General features: G+C 40.7%; 1 protein-coding gene across 2 annotated transcripts; it reads right to left on the minus strand.

The window, feature by feature from the left end:
• Positions 1–1243: 1243 nt before the first annotated feature.
• TMEM168 (transmembrane protein 168) lies at positions 1244–27774 on the minus strand. Of its 2 annotated transcripts, none has more exons than XM_084289853.1 (5): positions 27750–27774; positions 22540–23806; positions 9689–9831; positions 8378–8652; positions 1244–4569 (listed from the first exon to the last, which is right to left on the minus strand). In XM_084289853.1, exons 2-5 carry the CDS (start codon positions 23674–23676, stop codon positions 4022–4024), a joined length of 2103 nt encoding a protein of 700 aa, XP_084145979.1. In that variant the 5' UTR covers positions 23677–23806; positions 27750–27774; the 3' UTR covers positions 1244–4021. The 2 variants fall into 2 exon arrangements, with proteins under 2 accessions (XP_084145979.1, XP_084145980.1); XM_084289854.1 differs by lacking the exon at positions 27750–27774 and adding an exon at positions 27366–27493.
• Positions 27775–27900: the final 126 nt, after the last annotated feature.

The raw sequence follows: 27900 nt of genomic DNA on the forward strand, positions 1-27900 counted from the left end.
TAGCTTTTTGATCTCCTGGCTTGTGAGAGCATGTTTGTATTTCACTCTGTAGTGACTGGTGCACAATGTATTCAAGAGCTGATGAAGCCCAGCTGAGGACAGCACTGGATCAGTAGGGAACAGGGATCAAAGCTTTTGTGCTTGTTCCAAATCAATGTGCTTGATTTTTACTTGCTAATTTATTTGCTACAAAATGTTGTGGGCTTTTCTTAATATTAGCATTTTTCATCCTACATAATAGTCAAGTGCAACTAAATACTGTATTATCGATGAGTCTGTTTTATCTTTCTTCCTAACCAACAATCGCATGATTTTAACAACAGAAGACTTTCTGAAAACAGGTCAATGTTCAAGAGAGCTGAATTTAAAGAGCTTTTTAAAATTAAATTCTTATGCCGCAGTAATGGCATAAATAAAATCTATTTACTAGGTGTTCTAGGTTACTTTGTTTTCCAACAAAAATATGTAACAGCACCAAAGGAGAAACATGATTTGAACATTTTTATGTTCATAAAAATCGTTGAGTTGAATCTGATTTTTTTTTTTTTTTTAATTTTTTTGGTGTCTTAACACTGCTAGTGGTGAGGTGACTGCCTCCACAGTTCTGCATACCAGCTGGGCACTGCTGTGCCCATCACCTGCACCTCACACTAGCAGCTCTGCTTCTCTGGCATTTCCCCCTGTAGTCTTCACTGAGAGGGTCATGGCCCAGCCCCAGCTTGTTATGAGTGACGGCAGGAGTGTTTCGTGAGGAGGGAGTGCAAGAACATCCCTAGCAGTAATTTAAGATTTGACCTCCTCAACACTGCACACCATCACAGTTTCCTTCTGCTTTGTTTTCCCAGGCTTGATCTAATTCAGACAGGAACCCTCCATTACCTTTAGAGTCTGATCTTACCGGAGATGGCAAGTTTGAATAAATACAAATACATCAATGAAATCTTCAGTTAAGATTCTAAAAAGTAATAGCTCAAAGCACAAGGAACACTTTTACTAGCTTGTTGACTAAATTATAAAAAATGAGAAGGTGAAGGGTATGTTAATAATTTAAGTTAATATTTATCATTTCTACCGAATTGTTAAGCTACAAATAATCCTTAGTGTTTTCAGAAAGCCCCATTGTACCTTCTATCTAAAAAAACAACTCTGAAACAAGATGTACACAAAAAAGAACAGACTTAATTCAAGATGGAGCACAGAAGTTTTGGAAGTGACAAATAAAAACATGAAATGGAAATGAGCATCCAAACCAGCAAAATATATTTAAGCAATATCACAAATACACAAAAAAAAAATCTATTTACAGATTTAAAAACAGTATCTCCAGTAAAAATCTTCCCAAAGAAAGGTATTTATACACAAGAAATTTAACCCAGTTACATTGTCCACTGCTGGCACCATAGATGCTTACAGCTAGCACAACATTAATTATGTCTTTGCAAAATAAAGGGAACGCTTAATAAAACTGATGAAATTTCTAGGAAAAACTGAAGGCTAGACAACAACAATCACAAGGCATGCAAAGCATAATGAACAGCAAATACTTAACTCTGGTAGTGCAAAAATTAAGAAGATGGCTTTTATTCCCATACTTGTTCAGAGAAAAACAAAGACTAAAGTTTGTAGGACTTTGTGCATTTGCAGCAAGGTTGATAATGTATGGGAAGTAAATGAAAAAAAGTCAACATAAAATTGATATAAATTTATAGCAACCTTTATAACAAAATTTCTGAATGTACAGTACAAACAAGCATCTTGGAAAAAAAAAGTTTAGACCTCAAGCTACCCTTCTTAATCCATATATATAAATCCATATAATAAATTCTTGAGCGTGTCACCAGTAGATAAAAATAACTTGCATGTCAATGATAATATTTGTAACATTCTTTGGAATTAGGTCTAAATTTCTCTTTCAGGCTTTGCCCCTGTATTTAATACAGAGCACAGCAGAGGGATAATCCCTCACTGCCATGAGGAGCTTCTGGTGTGTTGTCTCTCACAGAGTGCACGTGGGGCTGGGCCGGGGCTAGGCAGAGACCCGTGGAATTCCTTGAGTACCAGGCACCAGAGGAGAGCTCTGCCTTCACCTGGTCCTTGCCTGGGAACATGGGCAGTGGTAGGATGTCTTGATATTAATTAGTGTAGAAGTGGTGAATTAATACTGCTGAATTCCTGAGGCTCATCATCCTACACCCTGGATTTTGAAAGACAAAATACAGTCTCTTTGTCCAAAAAGGCCTCACAGTTTTCAATGGCTGTAAACATATATTTTAGATTAAAAAGGTATTTTCACCATGCCTTTGCTTTAAAAAATAAAATCAAAAGTAGGAATAACCTTAGTTAATGTTAATATTTTTACAAATTCAGAAAACTAGAGTTAATTGTGAAAACTGAAACAAATCTGAAAACACATGATTGGTTTTGCAAATAATCTTTTTGCAGATTGAAGAGCTGACTCTTTGTTTAATTTCTAACAAACTGCTAAAGATCACACAGTCCATCCTGCAGAAAAACCTAACAGTTTAATAAATATGCTGGAAACCATTTAATAAACTGAGGCAAAAGATCAGCACCAAATGTTGTGTTTGTTCTGTACAAAACTGTGTGTCACGACACTGCAGAGCAGATTTTCACTTTAGTCTACTTACAGTTCCCAGCATAGGTCAGAAATCCCACGCTTTTCAGTTCCTCTTGTCGTAGAAAGATACAGACAATGTTCATAAAGATGTAACAGCAGAAGAAAGAGAGCAAGATGTACCCGTTGTAGTTAGCAAGAAGTGTTATGGTTGATGTTCCAAACTTTTTCAAAATAAAAAGGACTAATTTCTTGATTTTCAAATGTTTGGATTGTACACACACGTGCAACACCACAAAGCGTACTACCTTGGCGGCTTAGTTATTTACCTTCTGACTTACGGTATTTAGGCAAACAAGACAAAAAAATCTACACAGCTTCTCTGACTGAAGAGTACCAAGACAGGATTTCCAGAGTCCCATTCAACTCTAACTGAAGGACCTTGTGGCTGGGAGAACAGCGTTGAGGAACACTTAGGATTCAGTGCTGGCTTATGGGAATAATTTTCCTGACAAACTGCTTGCTCACAGATTTAATACTTTTGGGCGTGAACCCATTTGTCTAATCCCAGACTCAACATTTTACAGGACTGAGGTCTTAGGCACAGCAAAGACTTCAGATGTGGAAGCAAGGCAGCATTTGTATTTCTTATCTATAGACTAGTTTCTTACTTAAATTTCTTGTTTTTTTTTTTTTTTTTTTTGCTATTTTTTACTTCAGAGTAGCTTTTCAAAAATACAAACAGGTAAGAGCCTGAAAAAGACAGAACCACCCTGACAAGTGAGGAAAAAACCTCTCAGTGCACTTTTAACTCCATCAGAACGTTACAAGATTGTCTGATTTCCTTGTTTTCTGTAGCAAATTTCCACTGATGGCAGTAGAGAATGAGGCAAGAGCTGAAGATGTAAAAGCAAATAAAACAAGATTCTTGGTAGCTACTTATCTACAGTGACCATTCTTCTAATTTTTGGCTCAGTGCTATTTCATAGTAGCCTTGATCCCACAAAACAAATTCAAGAATATAAATACTGATTTCAAGATTAGCTTGTTTCCCTTCCCGTATTTGAACCTTACAGGGGATATAAATGACAAGTAAGCACGCTCTCATATTCATAGGAGCTCCTGTCTGTCACACTGGTGATTCTGAAAAAAGGCTGCTTAAAGTAACACATATGAACAGGCAAACTGTCGCCAAAATGCATGGTCATAGTAAATTTCTTACATATGTACATACAGTTCAGTAACAAAACACAATTATTATAGTCCTAGCCTCTTCTGTTTAAGACTGCAGTTTTCTAACTGTTGCATATACTTTAGCTGTTCAAAGAGCTGAACAAAGTGAGTGTAGCAGATTTATTCAGAGAAAATAGTCATACAAAAAGTTTCAAATACTTTAAAGTGAGAAAGTTCCCAGAGCTCTCACTTCGTTTCCTCTTTGGTTCCTAATTAGGATTTGACGAGTTTGAAACCCTGTCCCGTGTCCAGCACTGCGGGAAGAAACCAACTCATTTTCAATCTTTTCAAGCACCTGAAACACGCTTTACAGACCCAGAACATATTGAGACCACAAAACCAGTTTGCCAAATGCACTAATGGGTAGGTAATACGCGGGAAATAAATCATCCAGTGTTTGGCAATATCGCTTCCCGTTGGCAAATGCAAAGTGTAGTCACTCCAGTGTTTTGACACACCATACACGGCTTTCACTGTACGACCCTTTTCTGACCAGCTGATGTTGCTGTCAGGGTTACAGTTGTACTCAACCCATTGCCTGGTGAAGTCGCCAAGCTGTGGAGGGTCTGCTTCCTCAATGTCTACAACCTTGGCCATTTCTGCTCCTTGCACTGCGATGTACTGGTCGTTTACTTTCCTTACTTCTTTAACCCAAGGCTGAGAGTTCTCACAGTCTAGCACAATGATGAGTCGGGAACAGAAAGTGCCGTTCTTTTCTCTCCACCACTCCAGAAGTGTGTCAAGCCGTAAAGCATCACCACCTGCAACAAGGAAATGTATTTAACGTTAACATGAAGAAACTGAAAACTCGATAGAATTTTAACTATGACACTTGCAATTTGAGTGTCCAATTTCTCATGCTCCATCTCAGCTCATGCTCCAGCTATGCTGGGAAAGAGCACGTTTTTATTAAGCAAAGTTACCGATAGTGGGGATTCATTCTGCCTAGAGTAGTGGATACTTCAGAATCTACGTAGCTTTGAAAAGCTACATCAAGTCATCAAGTGCCCAAGGAAAATATCTTGCAAACAAGTGAATAAAACTCCCCTGGCTCCACAGTGACTATTAATGTGAAGAAATTATGTCTGCGTTTTAGCAAGTTGGAGCTATGATACAGATTTACAGCAAAAACACTAGTTCGAAAATGTCAGCTTTAAAAAAAAAAAGAAAAAGATGACTTTCAGAAGAGGTAGAAAAACATTATTTAAAATAACTGCATTTCAACTCCATAATGATTTTCATTGTGTAGCATAAGTACATTTAGCAGTGTTTAAAATCTTATTACTAGCAATTGAACTGCACAGATAAATCTCAAACAGAGTAGCTGCGTATTTCAGCACTCACATTTCTGTCTATAAGGGGTGACAAAAAAGTGCTTCAAATTAATAGCTTGGAGTTAAGGCTTTGAGCACGATATTGCAGTTATAGTAAAAGCAAAATTACAGGGCTACAACTTTCTCCAAAACAAATGCAAACCTGCAAAAATAGCATCAAAGAAAATCATAATATACAAACGTACATTAATGACAGTCTTGGTACACGATCCCCAGATTGCTGTACTTAGAATATTTACAATAGAGCATGTTTACAATAGAGGTTTGTATAGAAGCCAGTTTCCTTTTTTTTTTTTTCCCTAGGTAAGCCTTCTGTGTCAATTATCAGTAAAATGGATTTGTTAACATTTGAAAGGCTTATAAGTAAACTTTATTTTGGTGTAACTACGCAAGGGTAAACTGTCCAAAGAAAACCAACTCAGCCTTCATAAGCACACAAACACACGCTCCTTTCTAACCCTACCGACATCAAACACATACATTGATCAGCTGGCACAAGATTCAGGCACCAAGCTGAGGAAGAAATCCATGTATCTGGCCACATCTGGCTCTTAGGCAGGCTTCACAGGCAGTTAAGCTGACAATTCAGCAACAGAGAGAACACTTCAGCAGCCCAGCTCTTGCCTTTGCATTAGCTGAGAATAACATGACCTCCCAGGTCGTCTGACTGCTCATGCTTTATGCATGACTAGTTAACAGTTTTCTTTTGTACACCGCTGTGTTACATCCCACCTTCCAACAACAGAGAAACATCATTAGTGAACTAAAGAATCCAGTAAGCCTCCTTTAAAAGGATGTCATTATAAAGGAAAGACTATATGCTACTGCTGTGCTGTAGCAGTGCCTAAGCCAGCAGTGAGATGCTCCTTTCTGTTAGATCCAAATGTTGTGTTTCCTGGTTGCCATCCCTCTTAACCCTCTCCAGAGGCCAGAGGATGGCACACATTGCAGGAGATAACGACCAGATGTTCCATCTGCCACAAAACACCACTGCCCAACACACAGGACTTCATACAATCAAATCTCCTTAGTCTTCTCAGTTTGTACTTCAGGTTATGTTCAGGAGCTGTGCTATCTGGCAGGATTATCAACTTATGCTCCACATATCCACCTCTCACAATGAAACAGAGCACAAAAAAGGATTCAAGACAAGCACCAAGTGCTTGTTCCTTTCCTTTCTGTGACTATAGATTATTTCAGAGTAGAAGCTGAAGATGTGCTTGGATAGAGAACTGAGAAAGAACTGCTATGAAAGCCGAAACCCACCACATTTATACACTATATTGTTATCACAGTAACTCTTTTTATTGCAACTGGTACCTTACCTGAAAAGTAAGGGCAGAGCTTAATACAGACTATAGCTCTCTGAACAGGTACACAGAGATCTCAGCTCCTCTGCCACACTCCAAGCTGGCCAGATGTAAGCCATGATCTGGAAGCTGTTGAATTTCTGCATCAGCTTTCATCTGTACATAACCTAGCAGTGTATGCAGCTGGCTGGAGCCCTGGCAGGAGGCAGTCTTGCAGTTAGCAGGCTCCACACCTCGTGTGGACATGCCTGGCAATTGCGCGGGGTGGCAGCTGCTCTCAGGAACAAGACCACCCTACTCTCAGAGAAGTAATTCAGCAATATTGGCACACACACTTGTATTGGTACATCACTCCTGCTGAGAACTGCTGTGGCTTTTTTAATCCGCTGATACAGATGAAGGGTTTGAGAAAAAAATATGCATTGCTCTTCAGCAGGTGTAGTACTTCAGGCCTGGAATTGCACCAAAACAGGTGTTGGGCCTCCAGATGAAGACTGACCTGTGGTCAAACAGCTCAGCACAACTGCATGCAAAGCTCCAATCTGTCTACACTACTCCAGAGCACATGCTCCTGTAGAGAGACTGCTGACAAGCAGACAGCAGCTCACAGGCTGAGTGCTATCTGTGAAAGTGAATTCTGTCCCACGAAGAAAACAAGTTGCAAATTTTCAAAGTTATTACTAGAAGATTCAATGTTTGCACACAGAAGCATCAAAAGCCCCGTTCTGTACAGCAAGACAGAAAGGCTAAGCCCTAGTATGTGAAAGTATGTGAAAGTATGTGAAAGCTTCACAGGTTTACCAAAGAACAATTCTTACACAGTTGGGGTAGAACTGCATTAGTACAAAGAGATCAAAAATGGGCCAGAAAAGGGAAAAAGGGTGAAGTCTATACCAAACATATTTTTACGCATTGAAACAACCCTCTATATATGCATTTGTAGTCTTGAGGCTACATTGCACCCACAAAGACTCCCAAACTCTAGGATGTCAGCAAACCATAGTTCCCACCATGATACAAAGTTTGCTGTACGTTAGAAGACCTGCTTTTCTAGCATGGGATTCACACCTGCTTCCTACCTCTTTGATTAATTCTATCTTTTATAAAATCCAGAGTACATCTTAAGGACACACAGGCAGTTCTTCATGACAGACTAGCTGTCACAGCAATACAGAACGTTGGATAATTCACTCATAAGTAAGTGTGCTGGTTCTGCCACGTCCAGGGAATGAGATTACTCTTGTTCAATACAGTGAACAAATATTCCTCAAAATACAGGGAAAATCTGTATTTAAAGAAAGAGGGGGTCATTTCCATATTACTTTTCCGGAATAAAAAAAATGATCTTTAAAGGCAACTTTTTGAGCTGTAAGTGGAATAAGAAATCATGTTTAAACTTGTAAGCATACATTTGGGGTCAACAATAATCAGAGAATTTTGTGAACAACTATAAGAACAGCTAGTTTCAAAAGGATTTTTATCAAAGTGATTAAATACTAAAAAATGATATAGAGCTTCACACAGTAACATACCTGACTGTCATACAGAGAAAGGTCAGGAAAGGGCTGCTTCTTTAGATCAAGTTAACTGCATGGAACAGGGGCTTCTGCATTACTGCATTCTTTCCAGTGGTAGAAGTAGTCAGCCTGCAACATTGCCTATTTTGATTACTCCTCATAGCCCCTGAATTTCTCAACAGTCATGCTCTGTATATTACACATTCCTTTCCTCCTTCCCTGCCAGGAGCTCATATGAACTTGTACTCCAAAGACTGGTGTTTGTCATTCTAAACTATCAGATAGAAAGTGTGACCAAACCAGAAGTTTAGCAATACGTTTTACTTCTTTTTACAAGAAAGAATTCAATGATTTGGAATGTTTATCAATGCCAAAACTACTACTAAAAAAAAATCACGAAACAGTTACCTGCTAGTGCCCATTCACCAGTGCCATGTGAGTGACCACTGTAATACAAAATGTAGGTATCGTGTCTGGGTCCATCTGCAGTCCGAAGTTCAAGAAAAGACTTGATCTTGGAGTGAAGGGTATCAAAGGACAGCCCACTCGTAGAGTAGTCACAGCCGTATGTCTCAATCATGTGATACGCAAAAAATCTTTGGATGGCATTAAGCATGCCTGTAGACCTCAGGTTTAATTCTTGCACATGATCAGGTGGAAGAAGAGTTGGCTGGCCATCAGGACTAAAGAGAAGAAAACCAGTTATGATCAACAACAGTTTCATGTTTAGTGGACTTCTAGCAATTGGCATTTCCCCCCCCCCAAGGCATATTTTCTCCTCTATGAAGTAGCACTGTTGTATACTCAAATTGACTTGAAATGTGCAGCTTACAAACAATGCCAAATACTGCAGTTGAGTGAGGAGCCACTATCTCCTCCTCCCACCACACTTGTTCCACTTCACAATGTAGTCTTTACTCAACCCCATACAGGTAAGTGGCAGGGAGAGAGAGAGAGCATCTTAACACTTAACACTTGCTCTGCTTGCACTCTGCACTTGCTGAACGAAGACGAGCAGTGATGTGAACATGCTGGGCTTCAACTATTTCATGGAGTCCCACTGCGAGTACACTGCCTTCAGACAGGCACTTGTTCACACACAATTGGAACCAAGTGCAGGAGAATGAATGCGTATCTCCACAAAAAACCTTGCAAATGAGTTCCAACAATAGACTTTGAAAAATTCAAGTACTCATTTTCTTCAGATATTTTGAATTCATATATCTCTGCTCCAAAGTAGCTTTTATTCAGTATGGAACTCACACAGATAGGATAATTCTTACTTGTGTGTGTTGTTCAGATGCTGATCTTTCAGCATCAGAAGCAAGTTTCAGATAATGGCATTCAGTGCTTAGAAAATGATGAACTGGACCTGGAACAAACCAGGCATATGCAGGTATGTGTGCATATATACCTCAACATCAATACATAATCAACGAGACTCAGGATTACAAAATGCATGCTTTTATATATGTTATATATATAAGTCTTCATAGATATTCATTAGTCATGACAGTAAGAGATTTGGTTCTTCAAGATACCCAGTGGAATTAGTTACTCATTCTTTTTGAAAGGTGAAAGAAATTAAAGTACAAAATTTGTCTATTAATTAAATGAGTATTTTCTTATTGAAAAAATACAAGCAGCAGCACTGGATTGCCTCTATTGGCTAACAGCTCACTTACACTACTGTGAGGTTGAAGTGCACGGTAACTATACCTGCAAAAGTTGGTGGGAATCACAACAGCATACCCAACACACGTTCCTCCCAAGCAGTTTCCCAATTCATGAAAAAGCCCGTGAGCCATGGATTCCAGAGGCAAAACAATGAGAAATGCACTCATGAAGATTCCATTGGTTGGCTAAAAAGAAAAAAAAAAAAACAAAAACACATATATAAAGAGAGAGATTTAGGTACGGCATGAAAAACCCTTCCTGTATGCTGGGTATGGTTTTTAATAATAATTCCCTGTGTCTGATCAAATGTAATTGGGTCCTGAAACATGGAACGGGAGTTACTATATGAAATGTAGACTTATTTTTCCACGTACGTTACACAGTGAAGTACTCTAAAGAGAAATGAAAGCTCAATTTGGATATCTGGGGAGAAAGTGGCTGGCAAGCAGGGATCACTCTTCTGAAAGGAATGCATTTGAAGTCACTGACAGCACAGGATTTAGGTTTGAAAACCCTGATCACAGCTCAGCTTTACCCATTTAAGCAGAGAAATCACATGTCACGAAATTGTTTATGTGCATAAAATATGTACATTGGTAAATATCAGCAGGATCAGGACTTAATGCACTGAACAGAATATCATGTACCTAGCATAAGATGACAACATACTATATTGCATCATTCAAAATATACATTTAACTATTCTTGCTTTTTAATGCCAAGAGATTTTAAAAATATCCCTAGTGCAGGCTATTTAGTGTGTCACACAAAGGATGACTTACGCAAACACTGAGAACATTATTGCAATTAAAAAGACAATTCTCTATCAGCTACACAAATATCAGATGAGAAAGAAAATCTACAATGGGACTTTGTAGGGCCCACACAGCTAATGCCCTACCTGAAGCTTTCCTTTTTGCAGACAGAAAATTGTTTTGGAAAAGATTACTTCAGTAACACTCACTGATACAAAAATGACTTCTGTGAAAAAGTTTCACAAGTTACGTTGCAACCACTAGCACTAGTAAATGGTATGGTTATTCACTGAATCATAGAATGGTTTGGGTTGGAAGGGACCTTAAAGCCCAACCAGTTCCAACCCCCCCGCCATGGGCAGGGACACCTCCCACCAGCCCAGGCTGCCCAAAGCCCCATCCAGCCTGGCCTTGAGCACCTCCAGGGATGGGGCAGCCACAGCTGCTCTGGGCAGCCTGTGCCAGGGCCTCACCACCCTAAGAGCAAAGAACATCTTCCTTATACCTAACCTAAACCTACCCTCATTTAGTTTAAAGCCCTCATCTTATCCTATTCTCCCTGACAAAGAGCCCCTCCCCAGCTTTCTGGTGAGCCCCCTTTTGGGTACTGGAAGGCTGCTATAAGGAACATTAAGTATCACAGAATCACAGAATCACAGAATTTTCTAGGTTGGAAGAGACCTCAAGATCATCGAGTCCAACCTCTGACCTAACGCTAACAGTCCCCACTAAACCATTTCCCTAAGCTCTACATCTAAACGTCTTTTGAAGACTTCCAGGGATGGTGACTCCACCACTTCCCTGGGCAGCCTGTTCCAGTGCCTCACAACCCTTTCCGTGAAGAAGTTCTTCCTAACATCTAACCTAAAACTCCCCTGGCTCAACTTAAGCCCATTCCCCCTCGTCCTGTCACCAGGCACGTGGGAGAACAGGCCAACCCCCACCTCGCTACAGCCTCCCTTGAGGTACCTAAAAAGAGCGATAAGGTCACCCCTGAGCCTCCTCTTCTCCAGGCTGAACAAGCCCAGCTCCCTCAGCCGCTCCTCGTAGGACTTGTTCTCCAGGCCCCTCACCAGCTTCGTTGCCCTTCTCTGCACCCGCTCGAGCACCTCGATGTCCTTCTTGTAGCGAGGGGCCCAAAACTGAACACAGTACTCGAGGTGCGGCCTCACCAGAGCCGAGTACAGGGGGACGATCACCTCCCTAGCCCTGCTGGCCACACTGTTTCTGATACAAGCCAGGATGCCGTTGGCCTTCTTGGCCACCTGAGCACACTGCTGGCTCATATTCAGCCGACTATCCACCATCACTCCCAGGTCCTTCTCTGCCTGGCAGCTCTCCAACCATTCCTCTCCCAGCCTGTAGCTCTGCTTGGGGTTATTGCGCCCCAGGTGCAGGACCTGGCACTTGGCCTTGTTGAACTTCATGCAGTTGACCTCAGCCCATCAGTGCAGCCTATCCAGATCCTCCTGCAGAGCTTTCCTACCCTCGAGCAGATCGACACAGGCACCTAACTTGGTGTCATCTGCGAACTTACTGAGGGTGCACTCAATGCCCTCGTCCAGATCATCGATGAAGATATTAAAGAGGAGTGAAGTATTCATGCTTATGTAGCAAAGGAAATAAATTCATCCCTACAGCCTTCTGTCTTTAGAACAGTGTTATGACCTTCCAACCACACCTATTTTTGTGCCCTCGTTGCATAAATCTACAATATTAATGGTTATTTATTTATTTATTTATTTATTAAAAAAAATGAAACCAGATACTCCCTTATTGTTTAACAGTCTCAGTGATTCGATGAGGGCTGGTAGTCCAGTTTACACACAGACAAAGCAATTTATAATTTGGAAAGTAAATGAGACTGAAAAAATGACACCTAAAGGGAGTCAGTTCTTGTCGGCACACAGCACTAACTCCAAAATACTCAGTTTTTAAGAACTGAAATACTACATGACTTTGCAAGCTTTACTTACCTAATGTGCCGCCTGAGCTAAGAAAGAGCTCTGTGCTTGCCGAGTGTCCCAGTTTTAAATAGTGCCCCATTGTACTCCTGACAGAAGGATTTCACTTGTGTGTCCTTGAAATGGTGACAGCAATACTTTTACCACAAATAAACACCAGAATCTGATATTACCTGATAACTAACTGATAACTGGTAGCACTCCTCTCAAGTAACTGGTGACTTAGCTGATAGCATCACTCTCAAATTGCACTACCTGAAGCCACTAGAAGATTATAGCCAGAACCAACGATGCTTTATTGAATTTGCTACAAATGAGAAGTTTGTTTGTCTCGTTTCTAGTGCTGAAAAGTGAGGCCACGACACTGGGCAGACATCAAATCAGAACAGCCAAGGAGACCTTCCCCATACTCACAGCCCTACACTCCTCAGATCTGCTAACTGCTTGGCTACAAAACCAGCCCAGATACAGCAAGTCTGTAAAAGGTGGTAATGCTCCTGTTAATACTGCCATCAGATTTCGTGTGGTATAATGTCAACTGATTTGGTGCTAATAATTTCAATCCACAAGGAGTAAAGCGTGCCTATTAAGTGCACATACATTACAGGAGATTGCTAATCACTTTTATATACATCATTTTCTTAGCCATCTCGGGAGCTATCTTGCATCACTCCAGATACATTCCTTTCCCATTCCCAATCTTGCCTACTACTCAGAGGGTCAGGATCAACGAGTGAGTTAGGTTAAGTCAGGTATTTGGGGCAAGGGCAGAGAAGCATTCAGCTAGTGATTCTCAAGTTGTGTCAGAGAATAAGGATTTTCAGAGTAATTTCCCCAAAACACAGTGTAACAATTATGGTGCAACCTGAACTTGTTCTGTTGTAAATTAGGAGAAAAACAAAACAAAAAGCCCCTATTTTTTTCCCAAATGCATCAGCAGAAAGTTTATTTTTGTTGCTCAGTTTCCTAAATATGCTCTGAAAATCAAAAGGACTCAATAAAAAAAAAAAGTCACGTTAACGTTCATTCTACAGAAAGTTGTTAAAGTATAAATTGATGAAATTGTAGAGCTCTCTGGCTAAACTCGTTTCAAGATTTGAAGACTTACTTTTGAAACTGCAGATGCCTGAAGGTAACTTGCCTTAAGTTATCATGCAGAAATTGAAGGGCTCATCTGAGAAAGCTTCCTATTTATGATCAGTCTGAGGATTTTCTAAACCTTGGAAAGACTGAATGCACGGACCGTGAAGTATTATAATCCATTTTTAGAACTACGACAAATTCAGCTTCTCCATCATATGATGTATATGACTTCTTTGGATCTTGTTATAACTAACTGCTCTTACGTTGCATTAGTGTTTTGATCTGAGTGAACATATTAGAAAATAAAAAATACACCTGCCCATAAAAAGTACAGCTACCAGAATATCATAAAAATACTATTGTACCGGTACTTGCTATGACTTTTTATTTTAAAAGTTTTATTTCAAATTGCTATGTTCTAAACACTCCCTGCACTCTCCAAGCCCCTAAAACATACACAAGTCAGTAAACCTATGGAATATTCTGCAGTAACAGAACTTGAGATCATCCAAAATGTTTTCACCAAATTCCTGACTGAGGAATTCTAAAAAAAAATTCTAAAATAAATTTTCTAAAAAAAAAAATTCTAAAAAAAAAAATATTTACTTTTAATTGCTGAAAGTATTCCTACTAATACGAAGATGCCAGCAGGAAAATTCACAAGTACTTGTCAGATAAAGGCCCTATATAGAAATGGTAAGGATCACCCTCTATCATGAAATGGCTCGGGTTGGAAGGGACCTTAAAGAGCATCTAACTCCAACACCCCTGCCATGGGCAGGGATGCCACCCACTGGTGCTCAGGGACTCATCCAAACTGGCCTTGAACACCTCCAGGGATGGGGCATCCACAGCTTCTCTGGGCAGCCTGTGCCAGTGCCTCACCATCCTCTGAGTGAAAAATTTCCTTCTAATATCTAATCTAAATAACCCCTTTTTAATTTAAAACCATTCCCCCTTGTCTTATCATTATCTACCCCGGTAAAGAGTACTCTATGTGTTTTTTTTTTTTTTTTTGTTTGTTTGTTTGTTTTTATAAGACCCCTTTTAAGTATTGAAAGGCTGCAATGAGGTCTCCCCAGAGCCTTCTCTTCTCCAGGCTGAACATCCCCAGCTCTCCCAGCCTTTCTTCACAGGAGAGGTCTCCAGTCCTCTGATTATCGTGATGATCCATTTCTCCCTGTATCCTGCATTTAATTTGTACCACATATTAAAGAGGAAAGGGAAATGTATTCTATAGTGTTATGAGTCAACTCAGCTCCATCTGAAGTTTCAAATTCATCTTAATTTACTGGCCATCTTATGCTCTGAAGTAGAGAAGTATATTGTTAGGATGGATATGTCACACGTATAGGCATTTATGTAATGTAAAGATGCTGACACTTGCTGTCAGCACTTCTTCAACAATTTTGATTTAGAATAAATATATCACTAAGTAATATAAGAATGATTAATAGTGTTTAGAGCAGCTCCATAGTAAGATAATAAAATATTTTAATTTAGTGCTACAAAAAATGATGTCATTTTAAAACATCTAAACTATAACAACCTGCAAGAGCAGGAAAAAAAAGCACTAATTAAGCTACTAATTACTTTAAATCTTAAGATAGGTCCCTCTTTTAAGATAGCATATAAGATGCAAGGTGGAGACTTACTAAATCCAAACGATCTGATGACTGGTCCTTCATGCAGCAGATGGCTGTGCATGCATAGCCGGGGCCACAAAGGGATTCTGTTCTTTCATCTGTTCAACCCATTTTCACTCTGGTTTCGACTGCACTGGCAAACTTGGCCTACAGTAGCTCTCTGTACTCCGAGTGCCCACTGATCCCAGGCTGCGCCAAAAGCAAGCATAACGCAGGGACCCTCAGAGCAACACCACTGAAAACATAACAAGCCATTTCATCTTTTTGTCTTTGGTGCTGGTTGTTTTTGTCTGTTTGCCTTTGCCTGTCTTCTAAATGAGTCCTTCTGAAATATACAGTGCGTTCTCATTTCCAAGAATGTGGAAAAATAAAATAAAATAAAAATACTTCTTGCCTTTGATTACTAAAATGACAAAATGACAAATGAAAGATGGGCGAGATTCACTAGCAGTACTATCTTTCCCCTTCCTTTAGCTTTTCAAGCAACATTTTATGGTTAAATGTTGCTTTGTTAAAACACCAGAAATTACAGGTACTTTGTACCCTAAATAAATAATTTTATATTAATAGATAGGACAACCCCATTCCCAAGGAGAAAACCACTGCTGAAAGTGAAACACTTCTGATGGAGTATTTAAGGATGGAACATTATGTGACAGACGAAAATAACTAGAAGGAAGAAAAAACTAAAGAAGCATTACTTTAAATTGGAAGCCAGTTGCGAAGGCCTACAGAAAAGCCCTTCTGATTCAAACAGAAATAAATTCATAAGCAGATGTCACAGAACCTCTGGAGGTCACCCGGTCCTACCGTCACCCTGCTGAGGGACACCCAGGGCAGGCTGCCCAGGATCACATGCAACAGGCCGACACAGCCGAGGAGGCTTACGCAGATTTTTTTGCCTGTTTGTGAGGAAAAATTCTGCCCTGCTTTCCATTATCCAAGCTGAATTTATCCAATTTCAGGTTTTATATATCCCTAAGTGCCTGCACATGCATATAAGTAAATATGAAACAAAGCTGCTTAGCTCCTCTGCAGTTATCATGCAAAACTGAAGACGTAATATACCCCGTGAAGAAGAAATCTCAGGAGAAAAAGACTAACTTGATAACTAATCTACACACATTTGCAGAAAATAGCCATCACGTTCCCTGGCAGGCAGATTTAAGGTGTTGTTTCCCATCCCTGACCCCTGCTCTAATCCCAGGAAAGCCCGTGCCGCTGCATAGACGGAACAGCAGAAGCAGAAGAGGCGGTCAATTTACAAGCACATTAACTTGAATCCTGAATATTCGGAATGCAGAAATTTGACTTCTGAAATTAATGAGGCTGACAGCAAGGCTGAGCACACTGGCCAGATTCTGTAGGCTTACAACAAATGCAAATGCTCTTGTCACAAAATAACACTGGTGCTGCCTCTCAGCATTTTGCCAAGGGGCTGTGGACAAGGCACGTTAACTTGCCTCTGAATTTCGGTCTGACAGTACTCATCGTGACGCAAGGAACAGAACCAATCGCTCCTCATTACGCCGTGCCAAAGCCTGAGCCTACCTCAGCTACCAAAAGCACCCGGGCTCATCTGAACTCTGTCCTCATCCATTCTTCTCAGGCAAAGCTGCACAAAGATACAGCTAGGGCAGGAAGGAGGCTCCAGAGGTCCCCGTCAGCCTCAGATGGGGTGACACCGTGACGTACTGACCGGGATGGGATCGGAGATGCAGGTAGCCAAGAAGGGCTTGAGCGCCTCTTCCAAGAGGGGAAGACAGGCAGCAAAAATAAGGAGGGTAAAGGGTGAGCTTGAGAATGGTTCAGCAGGGCATGAGGGGGATTTAGAACCTAGCTGAAGAGACGTGAAACAGCAGGGAAAGGGGAAATGATGGTGTTGTGGAAGAAACAGAGCAGATGAGTCTGTAAAGAAATTGTGAGGCTGCTATGCAAGTCAAACAGCAAGCCCAACAACAAGCAAAGCCCAGCGAAGACCGGATTAAAAATACAAGTCAGAAAGAAAAGCAGGGGAAAACAAAGGAGGAATAGATATGATTTGCATTTAAAACAGTTATTTAATCTGCAACAGTAACAAAAGTATGTGCAAGCAAATACAGAGGGTACTTAGAAAACTTTTTACTATTCAGAAAGCAATCTCTTCTTATAGAGAAGTTGAAAAAAATCACCACCTTCAATTTTATTAAGGCATTGTAACCTGAGCTTTCAAAAACCTTCTGCGAGACAGTCACACTGCATAAAAAATACAAAATCACCAACTCTCCCCAAACAAGAACACACACACCATAAGCTGACTGTTCTTCCACGAACAATTGGAGTTCAACAGTACTGCTCATTTAAGCGCAAGTACTCATGCATATCATGAATACAATTACTTTACTAATCCATAAAATTCACTAAAACTAAGAATAATGTACTGAAAGCACTTCATTCCATTACTTTACCTGTCTCTGACATAGTTCATTTTTCTCCTGGTAATACTAAATACAGGTCTTCCAGGGATAATAATTCTCTTCAGGCAGTAATTAAGCAAAACTGCGCTGCTACCTTGGCATATAGCACTTAACCAAATCTGATTTGAAGTTTCTCAGAAAAAGATTCCTCCAAACCTTTCCAAGAACTATGCTTGTGAATTCCAAGCCCTTCCTCTCCAAATTTTTCATCATTTTACTAGCTTCAAGAAGAGGTAATGCCTGAGTCATTTGCACGACTTCTGCTGGATCCTGTCCCAACCCAGAGCCTAATTACAGACATGAGTAATTGCTGAAATGAGTAAGTACTACAGGAGCTAAAGAGGCTATTGATCTGACTGGAATTACTCACACGAATGTAAAGGCAGCACAGAACGCTTCCTGCAGATTTCACAAGGAAAATTTTCAACGGGTCTCTACTGACGAGTCAAGGTGTTTTTCCTCTCCAGCTCAAGCAGGGATTAATCTCAGAAGCAGACCGTGTCACTCCTGAAACATGTCCCACTGAAAAGCTGTTACTCCATTTTTGAATGCAATCATCTTTGACAAATTGCTTCTACACTCCTCGCGCTTCCTCAGGTCATCCTCCAGCTTCAGACAGACCCGAGGGCTCTGCTCTTCACAGTTCAGTTTGATCTGTCGGAGAGGGATTCTCCTTTCAGGGGCCCCAACCCTCCCCAAGCACACCGACAGCCCCTGGCTTCTTGCAAAGGCTAGACCCCCTTTAAAGCAAGGTCCCCAGCTAACAGGCCTGCATCCGCAGCAGTTCTGCGTGAGTCACAGAAGCCCTACGTGCACACCAGTGAGTTAATTCTCCCCATTTTAAAGGCCTTTCTATGAAACAAGATTTTATTTTCTTTTTTTCCTGGCAATTTTCGTCAATCAGCACACACTGTAGCCACCAATTAGCAGGCAACGTTCTCCTTAGGCCTTGACCCCTCATACATGTTACATTTACACGATGCATTGATATTGCAGTGGTTCAAAGGGCATACGTAATGCTGCTGTAATGAACTTCTCCGTGAAACAGAGCCCTTTCCATCCTCTACCCCATTTTTGGCTATAAGATAACACACACAACCGAGCCAGCTTTTTCATATGCTAGGGCTAGTTATTTATAGCTGACTGTTAGGAAGCAACTTTCCAAGGCGCAGACTTTTAGCCAATTCTGCTCATTATACGAGAGGCCAAATGGCAAACCATTAAGCGGTTCCAAGCCACCTCTCCTATCGAACGCAGTGTCATTAAACTGGCTTTCTGCACGTCCTCAGACTGAGGAAAGGTATAAACACAAAGCGCTTCATCTTCTAGGCTACGCTTAGCAGATTTCAAATACAATTAGCACTTACTAAGATGACATAAATCCCAAATTGGAAGTTGTAAAGTCTGGAAACAGTCCTGTTATTTTACACATGCAGAAAATGTTAAGAAGGAAACTTTAAAAAGAGCAAACACATTTTCAGGAGCTTCTGACTCTGGAGTGCTTTGCACTCCTAAGAACATAAAGAAAAAATATGTTGCAAATTTAACTAAAAAAATACATCCCTAACATGAAAATGTAAGGGTGACTGCACAAGGCTGCACCACAGATCCAACTAGGAGAATGTCTTGTCTCAAAGAGTCCACATGGATGCCTAGAAAAGACCGTAAGGACAGAATAAGCAGGCGTGTTTCCTGAGCACTCCAACAACTGGTGTCTCTTGAGCCAGACATTGGTTCTTTACAGAAAATAAACCTCAGTGAATTTGTCCCCAGGGACTGTGCAGCGTCCCCTTTAGCCTGTATGACTGCTTAGCACACCGTGATGCCCACTTCTCAGGTCGCTTGGCTCAGTGCGAGGAGCTGTCCCCACCTGCCTGTCTCATTCCTGCTTCCTGCCAACTCGATCCCTCAGCTCTGGGGCTGGGACTTACTTCTCCACATCACATACAATATTTTATATTCCCACTCCGCTATCTCATTTCCATACTGAAGCATCCCCACTTAGTCATTCCTTCCATGGAAACTGTGCTGGGTCTCTAATGAACTTCACCACCCTTCTCTGAACTGTCTCCTGTTTTCTGATCTCTCGGATGGCAAGTAAGAATTGCACACTTATTTGACATATTGAAGCTATGGATTTATACTGTGGCATGATGATAGCTTCAGTCCTTTCCCAATAATTCCCAATACTTTTTTTTTTTGACCATATAAAAGCATTTTCATAGAAAGGCATCTAAGAGCCTTAAGATCTTTTTCTATTACGTCCTAATGCCAGTAACTTTTTTTTAACAAACACAAACAAAATACAAATCCCAAGCTAACAAGCATTTAGGAATAGCTTTTCTTTCTTTCCTTTTTTTTTTTTTTTTTTTTTTAAAGAGGAAAACCAGAGAGTATTCTCTACATTTGTCTCTGTTACAATATGTGTAAAACATCATAAGGAAAGTACATATTCACTGCAGAAGCTTGTTTGCTGCATTACCATTGAGCTTGCTAGACCTTCGGAAACAACTCAAAAACCCTGCAAAGGACTCTAAAGGAAGAGTCTTGAGACCTGCAATTCCCCCTATAAAGAAGAAAAAAAATCGAGTTTCCTTAAAGCCCCAGAGAAAAAAAAAAAAAAAAAAAAAAAAGTCCTGCAAGAGGGTAAATCATATGCTCATACATCATTAATTTCTTATTTCTAATTATTTTGAAAACTGACACTATCCAGAAAAACAGAGAAAAGGCCACAGCTCCTTGCAGTCACTATAATAAATGATGTATCCATTTATTAAGTCACGCTCTGACCAGGTCTGGTAAAGTATTTCATTTTCTGACAACAGATGAAATAGGCACAGTGATCTGTGTGGCAAACATCACACCTCTGAAACAGAAAGGATTTTGGTTGGAGACAACTGTATTTGTAGTCTTAAAGTAACTCGTTGATGTAAATACATAATGGAAGAAACACAAATACAGTAAAATTAATGCCGATATAATTATCTACTAAATTAATTATTATTATAATAAAAAAATGTATTTTCTGACAAGTAAAAGCACGTGGTCTCATTTTTGCCACCACCATTACTCCCCTTCCCACTGAACAGGGAACAAACAACCTATGGGACAGAGGCAGTGAGTAACAGCTTATCTTACGTACACACACGATGCCAGAAACTGAAGTTAGCCAATAACAAACACTAAGGTTTAGCTGACTTGCCAGCTTGCTCTTTGTGAACTGTCCTGCACGAGTCCTTCCAAAGTACAACAGGAGTTCTCCAAAATTAGAGAAGCCTGGAAATTATCAAACCTGTTACTGCTGCAGTTATTTCTGGGCACACAACAGAGACAGAAAAAAGAAAAACAATGAATTATCAGCACGAAGAGGAAAATGTAACCTGACGAGTTTGAATCCAAACCTCCCTGCTTGTGCACATAACCTGCACTCAGGAAGCAGCCCCCTGAAAGCAGCTCCGGTGTGCTTTCAGCAGACCAGCAGGGAGACGGAGCCCTGCCCAGGGTGATCCTGCAGGACCCCCATGGTGGTATCTGGTGTCCAGCTGTGTGTGGACAGGCACTGGAAACCACCAAAAGCAAATGTTTCTCTCCTCTGACTACCTTCCCAGCTTACATGTCTGGCTTCTTCTGACTGCTGTTGGGTATAACTAGGTGGAGTGACTCCACCCAAATCACTTCTGTAACTATTAACTAAGGTGTATCAAGGACGTTGAAGGAGTAGGGTAAAGACAGAGAAACTAGTAAGGCTATTTCAGACGTGCTAAGAAATTTGCTTTTAATGAAGAAGTCACCCGGCACACCAAAATTAAAGATCTGCATTTTGATTGATAAAATCCCATAGTTCTCTGAAGGAAAAAAAAGGAAATCAACAATATTAATCTGTGAAAGTTTATCTTGACTTCTTTCTGTTTCCCAAACTATTTTCCCATTTCTTTCAGTGCATTAGCACCTTCACCCCTAATAAACAGAATTGCAGAATAGTTTGGGTTGGACCTTAAAGCCCACCCAGCTCCACCCCCCTTGCCATGGGCAGGGACACCTCCCACCAGACCAGGCTGCCCAAAGCCCCATCCAGCCTGGCGTTGAGCACCTCCAGGGATGGGGCATCCACAGCTTCTCTGGGCAGCCTGTGCCAGTGCCACACCACTCTGATTAAAGAATTTCCTCCTTGTATCTAATCTAATCCTATTCTCTCTTTTACCTCTTATTAAAAGAATGACTGTTGCTGTTTTTCAGATCAACATAAAAAAAAATACAGGCACCAAACTCCCTTTTCACCCTATTGCACTAGTGATAACACACAGTGTACTTTTGTTTGAGCACTGAGCAAGCATTTCTAGAGAAATATTTGTTTTCTGACAAAGAAAAGGCATAGGCCTTATGTCAGGAATGGAAAGAAAAGTCACAGATAAGAACACCATGTGATGTTAAGAACTAGTCTTTCTAGGAATGTATGAGATGCATAAACAGATTGCAATTTAAGAAACTGAGAGCACCTTATCCCAACAATTTATCAGTTTATCAACTGACCTCTGACTTCACATCAAAACAGAAGTATTGAATAATGCATTCTTAAAATGTAACTTTGCCTTGATTCCATTAAAATAGTCCATAAGAAAAGCCCTCAATGTGGTGCACATTACTAGGATTCAATACAGTGCTTTCATCTGAAAAAAATAAATAAATTATGGCACAAAGAACTCAGAGGTAAGATTATTTGCTAAGTAGGTACATTTAAAAAAAATTGCACACTTCTTTTGCCTGGAAGCATGAACTCTGCTCATTCTGACTATATGGGGAAACTGGCAAGTGCCAGTTGCCTTCCTAAGACACAGGCAGCACAAAGTGTTGAACTGGAAGAGCGTGCTTTGGAAGCCAAAGGCTCCAACTCTGAACTGCTGAGCCACAATACACCACCAAATGGCACAAGAACTTTTAGGAGCCAACAATTCTCAAGAGGGAGATCAAGATAAAGAGATTATTGTTTACCTGCCAAGAAACGGCCCCCAAAACAGCAGTTGCGACAAGGCTGAAAAATACTAGCTGTTCTGAAATTAAGCAGAAGTGACGCATTCCTTTGGATGCCATAACTCTGTCGAGGCTGTTGTTTTCTGCACGGTGGGTATAGTATATCTTGTGACAGTCATTTAGTTTTGTGTGAAATCCCCAAAGAGTTATAAAAAAAATCACGTGACAGATCATCCAAAAAATTCCAAAAATAGAAAAACCAGGTATCACAAAATACCAGAGATCCAAATCGCGCAGCTTAAAGGCGGCAAGGATGAAAAAGATCAGTTCAACGACTCCAACTGAGATGACAGAAAGCCTTCTGCAAATCTTACCACGGTACAGGTAAGGTTTCCATCGTTCAGTAACAGAAAGTCCACTGAAGTAAACGTCGAGAAGGGGATCTGAAATCAGGCAGCTGAAGAAACAGGCCAAGGCAAATGGGTTTGTGGGAATGTGCAGCGATGGAAAAAAAAGTAAGGATGTAATGGCTCCAAAAATTGCCAAATTTGGAATTGCCAAAAAAGACTTCATACGTAAGTCAATAATTAACACGGCCAAAGCCATAACCAAGAGAATGATACTCATAGATTCTTCCACCAGCATCGTTGTGCTGGCAATTGCAAACCCAACTAGCTCCAAGAACTCAACTGTTGTCAGCAGAGTCGGTCGATGATGGATACAACCACAAATCCTCTCAACCAAAGCACACAATACCCTTAAAACAATGGCAGAAAGGAGCAGATATTTAGTCGCTTCTTCTTTCACATCATCCTTGAAGGCAGAATTATTAAGAAAACAGAGAAGGCCAAGCAAAAAACCAAACCAAAGATTGGAGAGACTCAAACTTGCTGTTTCCATTGAAAAATAGTAGTAGAGTATGCTGGCAATTCCAAGAACAAAGAGTCCCAGAATAAATATTACCAAAATCAGTGCATCTGCAGTTTTTTCCCATCTGACATAAAGGCCCATGCAAATGGCAACCAGTAAGTTGATTCTGGCAAGATAGCCCAGATATCTGACCGATGAATGCATGTTCACTTCTCTGTTTGCTTCTTCTAGTCTTGTCATTGCTGCGTAGAGACAATGACTAACACAGTAACGCAGTGACCTACACATGTAAACTGCAGTTAGGGGGTTTTACCCACTTGACTGAAAGAAAATATTTGGGTTTCATCCAACAAATGCAATGTAACAGCTGTCTTTTGTAATATCATTGCAGTAACAGTGGTCCAGAATCACTGAAGTCCTGGAAGAAGAATTAAAAGAAGCGTTAGTGGCAATTAATTCAATTTAATCATACACAGCATAAACATGACACATTCACTTAACATCTAAATTAAAAAACACATAATGAATATCAGGGAAGTCTATTCTCAAGAGTCAGTCAAATTGGGGTCATTATTAAAATAAATTTATGTGAAAATCATATTATAATTTCATAATTTGAACATATGAAAAATTTAAACCAAACCTTGCCCATTCAGCTTTTCAGTAACACCCATTGGGTATCTTATCGGATATCTACAGGTATCCAAAATATTCTTATGATACCCATTACCTTCTAAAACATTTCTCCATTGTTTTAAAGCATTGTTTTATTTCAGCACCACATTTTACAAGTTCTCACTTTACACTGAACATTTTTGGTATGTTTTGCAAGACTTCTTTTTAGTAGTCAAATAGCTACAAGGGTTTACAAAAAGAACTTCACAATCAGTTAATGAGCTTCAAAACACAATAGATCACAAAAAAAGCAATTATCATTATCTCCACTTCTGGGAAGGCGAATGGATACACAGTTTATCAACTTGTGTGGCATTCAACATATTCAGAGATAAAATCCAGCCTTTTTTTTTTTTTTTTTTTTTTTAAGGTCAACTCAAAGCCTTTATTTGCACCTCTGCGAGACACTTTTTCCCTACCAAAAAGACATGCAAATAAAATGAACAAGATAAATATTGTATTTAGAATGTATGTGCTCCTACCCAGACCCATTTAACCACCGGTTTTCTTTTCAATATAGTATAGGAACACATAGTAATTTTTTTATTTTTATTTTTTTTGGGGGGTAGGGGTTGCAAGAAAACGTGGCTATGGAGATATCCCTTGAGATCATCAATAATTTACAGAAAATGTTTCTTCCTGGTCTGAACTGGATCTTGAAACACGAGGATTATTCTAATTCTACTGGTGTTTAATTTTATTGAGTTTACACATAAAGAATAGCATTCATTTCCATAATTAGAAACAAAAGTTCTTGAGGAAATTCTATTTCCACCAAAATCTGTATTTCACTGTATTTAATGATAGTTTTCTACTTCACACAATGTTGTCAGAGGCAAAGTTCAAAGCTCTCTTGTTAAAGGCAAAAAAGGTTTGTGCTTCAAAGCCATAACCCTGCTCTGTATGCAGAATGTGTTAGAAACAACAAACTGGTAAGAGTTACTCCAAGAACAAGCTTTCTGAGAGCTTACAGGTAAAGGAAAACACACTTACTTCTGCTTTTTGAGCATTTTGCACCTAGAAACTCTAAACCAGGAGTGACTGAATAAATAAAACAGAGCCTACACCTCCAGAGAAAGTAAGACAGAAACCAGCAGGTGGATCAGAAGAAAATAAAGAAACAATATGATCAGTATCAATATTTTTCCCTTGCTAATTTTCCTAAGAAGCATCACAAATTAGAAGGGGCTCCAGAACAAATTCCCTTAGCTAAAATGTACTGAAATCCTGTGTAATAATTATATTTACATATAACGTTTGTTTCACAATGCATTAACAAAATGTTTATCTCAGAGTACAATTAGATAGGTTACTGGCAATCTCCAGCAAGTAAGAAGACTCATTTGTAGCCTCTATCATTTCTGAAGTAATTACCTAATTGCCCATCTTTCAATGACTTCTGAAGAGTTAATGGTACGAGAGAGCAGATAATGCCTCGAGAACACTTAGAGCTAGTGTTATAGCTTACTGCTTTCATTTATAATGCTGAGGGAAGTATTAAAGGACACTTTGACTGAAACTCCTAAGACTTCGTTCTCTCTTCATTTTTATTTTTATTATTTTTTTAAGTCAGGCAAATCAGTCCCACACTTTTGTTGTTCACTATCTGCTTCGGCTTCTCTGAAGACTGACACGCCGTATCAAACCAGCTTAAGTAACTGGTGCAGTGACAAACCAGGCCTAGGGAATTCTAGTTTTTAAATTACTTAATATCAATAATACATATTTTCAAAATATCTTAAATACCTAAGATACATTATAAATATTATTTGGAAAGAACTGTGCATTAAAAATCTCTAATTAAAACAGCATGCATACGAACTACTCAAAAGGGATGGTTATTACACAGTGCCATTACAAGTTCAAGTTCTTTGAACTTCAGCGACGTTTTTTCTTAGCTCTCATTATTATTAATGTTTGATACATATCAACTTAATTTTGAACTGCCTAGACACTTAAGATCTTGTAATATTTCTCCCCTCACCTAGTGGAATACTTTCAAACTTTCCTTTATTTCCTACTTTATACAGACAGCACAGTTCAGTTAGCTATCATATTGCTGGTGGCACCGTATCAGGTTATTACAGCACTGGTTTCACTTTTGTATTCCTGTAATACAAACAACGCTCATGTTACAGACAACCTGAGCCATTTATTTAAACTTCTGCGTGTCTTCTCCCCCCACACCAAAGTCACCAGTTAGCTCACATTGAAACCGTGAGTATGGAGGTGTGATTTCATATTTTCTTCCCTCTCTCAGTACTGATACTTGACTGCTGCTACACTGAACCATCCTGTCCTGTTACTTCACTCACCGAACCTTTCTGGAATCCCTCTGAGACGAGGGACTGCTGCTGTAAGTGTGCGTGCAGACAACAGCCTCACACAAGCCACCAGACCAGCCCATGCACAAAAGGCGTAAGCTCCCAACGAATATCCAGCTTAAAATTCTGCCGCTGTCACTAAATCCTTTTTGGGTAGGATCAGTGCAGAAGCAACACCACCACCCCCCAGCAGGCAAGCAGCCACTCTGAGGGGCAGAAATCCTCTGCCCAGTTCAGCGCGTTGCTGGCAGCAGGTCGTGAGAAATGTGGCACAGACGCTGCTGGTGCTGCCATCGATGTGCCCGCATGGGGTGCCAGGGCAGGGAACACACATGGGTTTAGAGCAGAAAGGCTCAGCAAGTGCTGAGTTATCTGCAAAGTGACAGCTCGGACCTTAAATTTGACCTCCTCTTCCTGGTTTTCCAGCAAAAAGATGGGCTAGTAAACCCTGCTACTGACCGTGAATGTCCTCTGAACCAAATCATGTGGTCAACTTTCTGGTCAGAAGAAGAAAAAGTAGTGTTTTTGTGATTTACATATCGTATCTCGCAGATATCACCACAGCAACTCCAATGGGAAACTTCTAGGGCCGATTTATTCTTTACAATGCAACTCTTTGCTACTTTTGTCACTCGTTTGTGCTTATACTTTGAACAAAGACAGTTCAAAGTTTACTTATTTATTTATTTTTTCTTTAAAGTAAAGGCCTTAATGTTTCATGTTGCATCATCCGCGTTAAATGTTTGAGCAAATCCATCTTAGACACAAAGCAAACAGAACGCGCGCGTTTCTTTTTAAACACTCATCAATTTTCCCAAGCCTGCGGTTTTAAACTGAACCTAAACCCAGATCTAAACTTAAGCTCAACTATCCAAGAGCCTCTTTACAGATACTCGGGAGCAGCGTTCCCAAAGCAGTTTTTAACGTGATTTGCAGGAATCGAAAGGAAAGCCCAGCAAAGCAGCTTTGGCAGCGCACCAGCAGCTGGCTTCGAGTTTGGGTGAGACCTCTGGAAACTGGACAGTGGCGGTCTCTTGGCTGGAGCTGGCCTCCTCTTTTATTCACCCACTTTCGCCCAAGTTTACAACAAAAGCAACTCCGGGAGACTTTAAAAACCAAAAAAGCGCTATTTATGCAGAGCATCAGCTGAGCGCCTCAGACCGACGGGCATCCGCCTCGGCCAGGGCAACGCGCCCGGGGGGTCCCCGGCGGGGCAACACCGCCCGCCCCGACCCCCAGCTCCCCCAAATCCCCCTTCCCAGAGCCCAGCCCCCCCCGGGGCTCCCCGCCGGGCCGGTGCCGAGCCCCCCGCTGTGCCCCGGCCCCGCCGCGCGCCCCCTGCCCCCGCCGGCCCGGCCTCACCTCCGCGGGCGTCCCAGCCACTCCCCACCCCCCCGCGCAGCGCCGCCGCCATCTTAGGGCTGCGGCGGCCCGGCTACGGGCAGCGCGGAGGCTCAAACGGCGCCGCCCGAGCCCCGGGCCCGGCCCCTGAGAGGGCTGCGGGGGGATCCCG

The sequence above is a fragment of the Netta rufina genome (assembly GCF_964035555.1).
Source record: "Netta rufina genome assembly, chromosome: 1".
Taxonomy (NCBI): domain Eukaryota; kingdom Metazoa; phylum Chordata; class Aves; order Anseriformes; family Anatidae; genus Netta; species Netta rufina.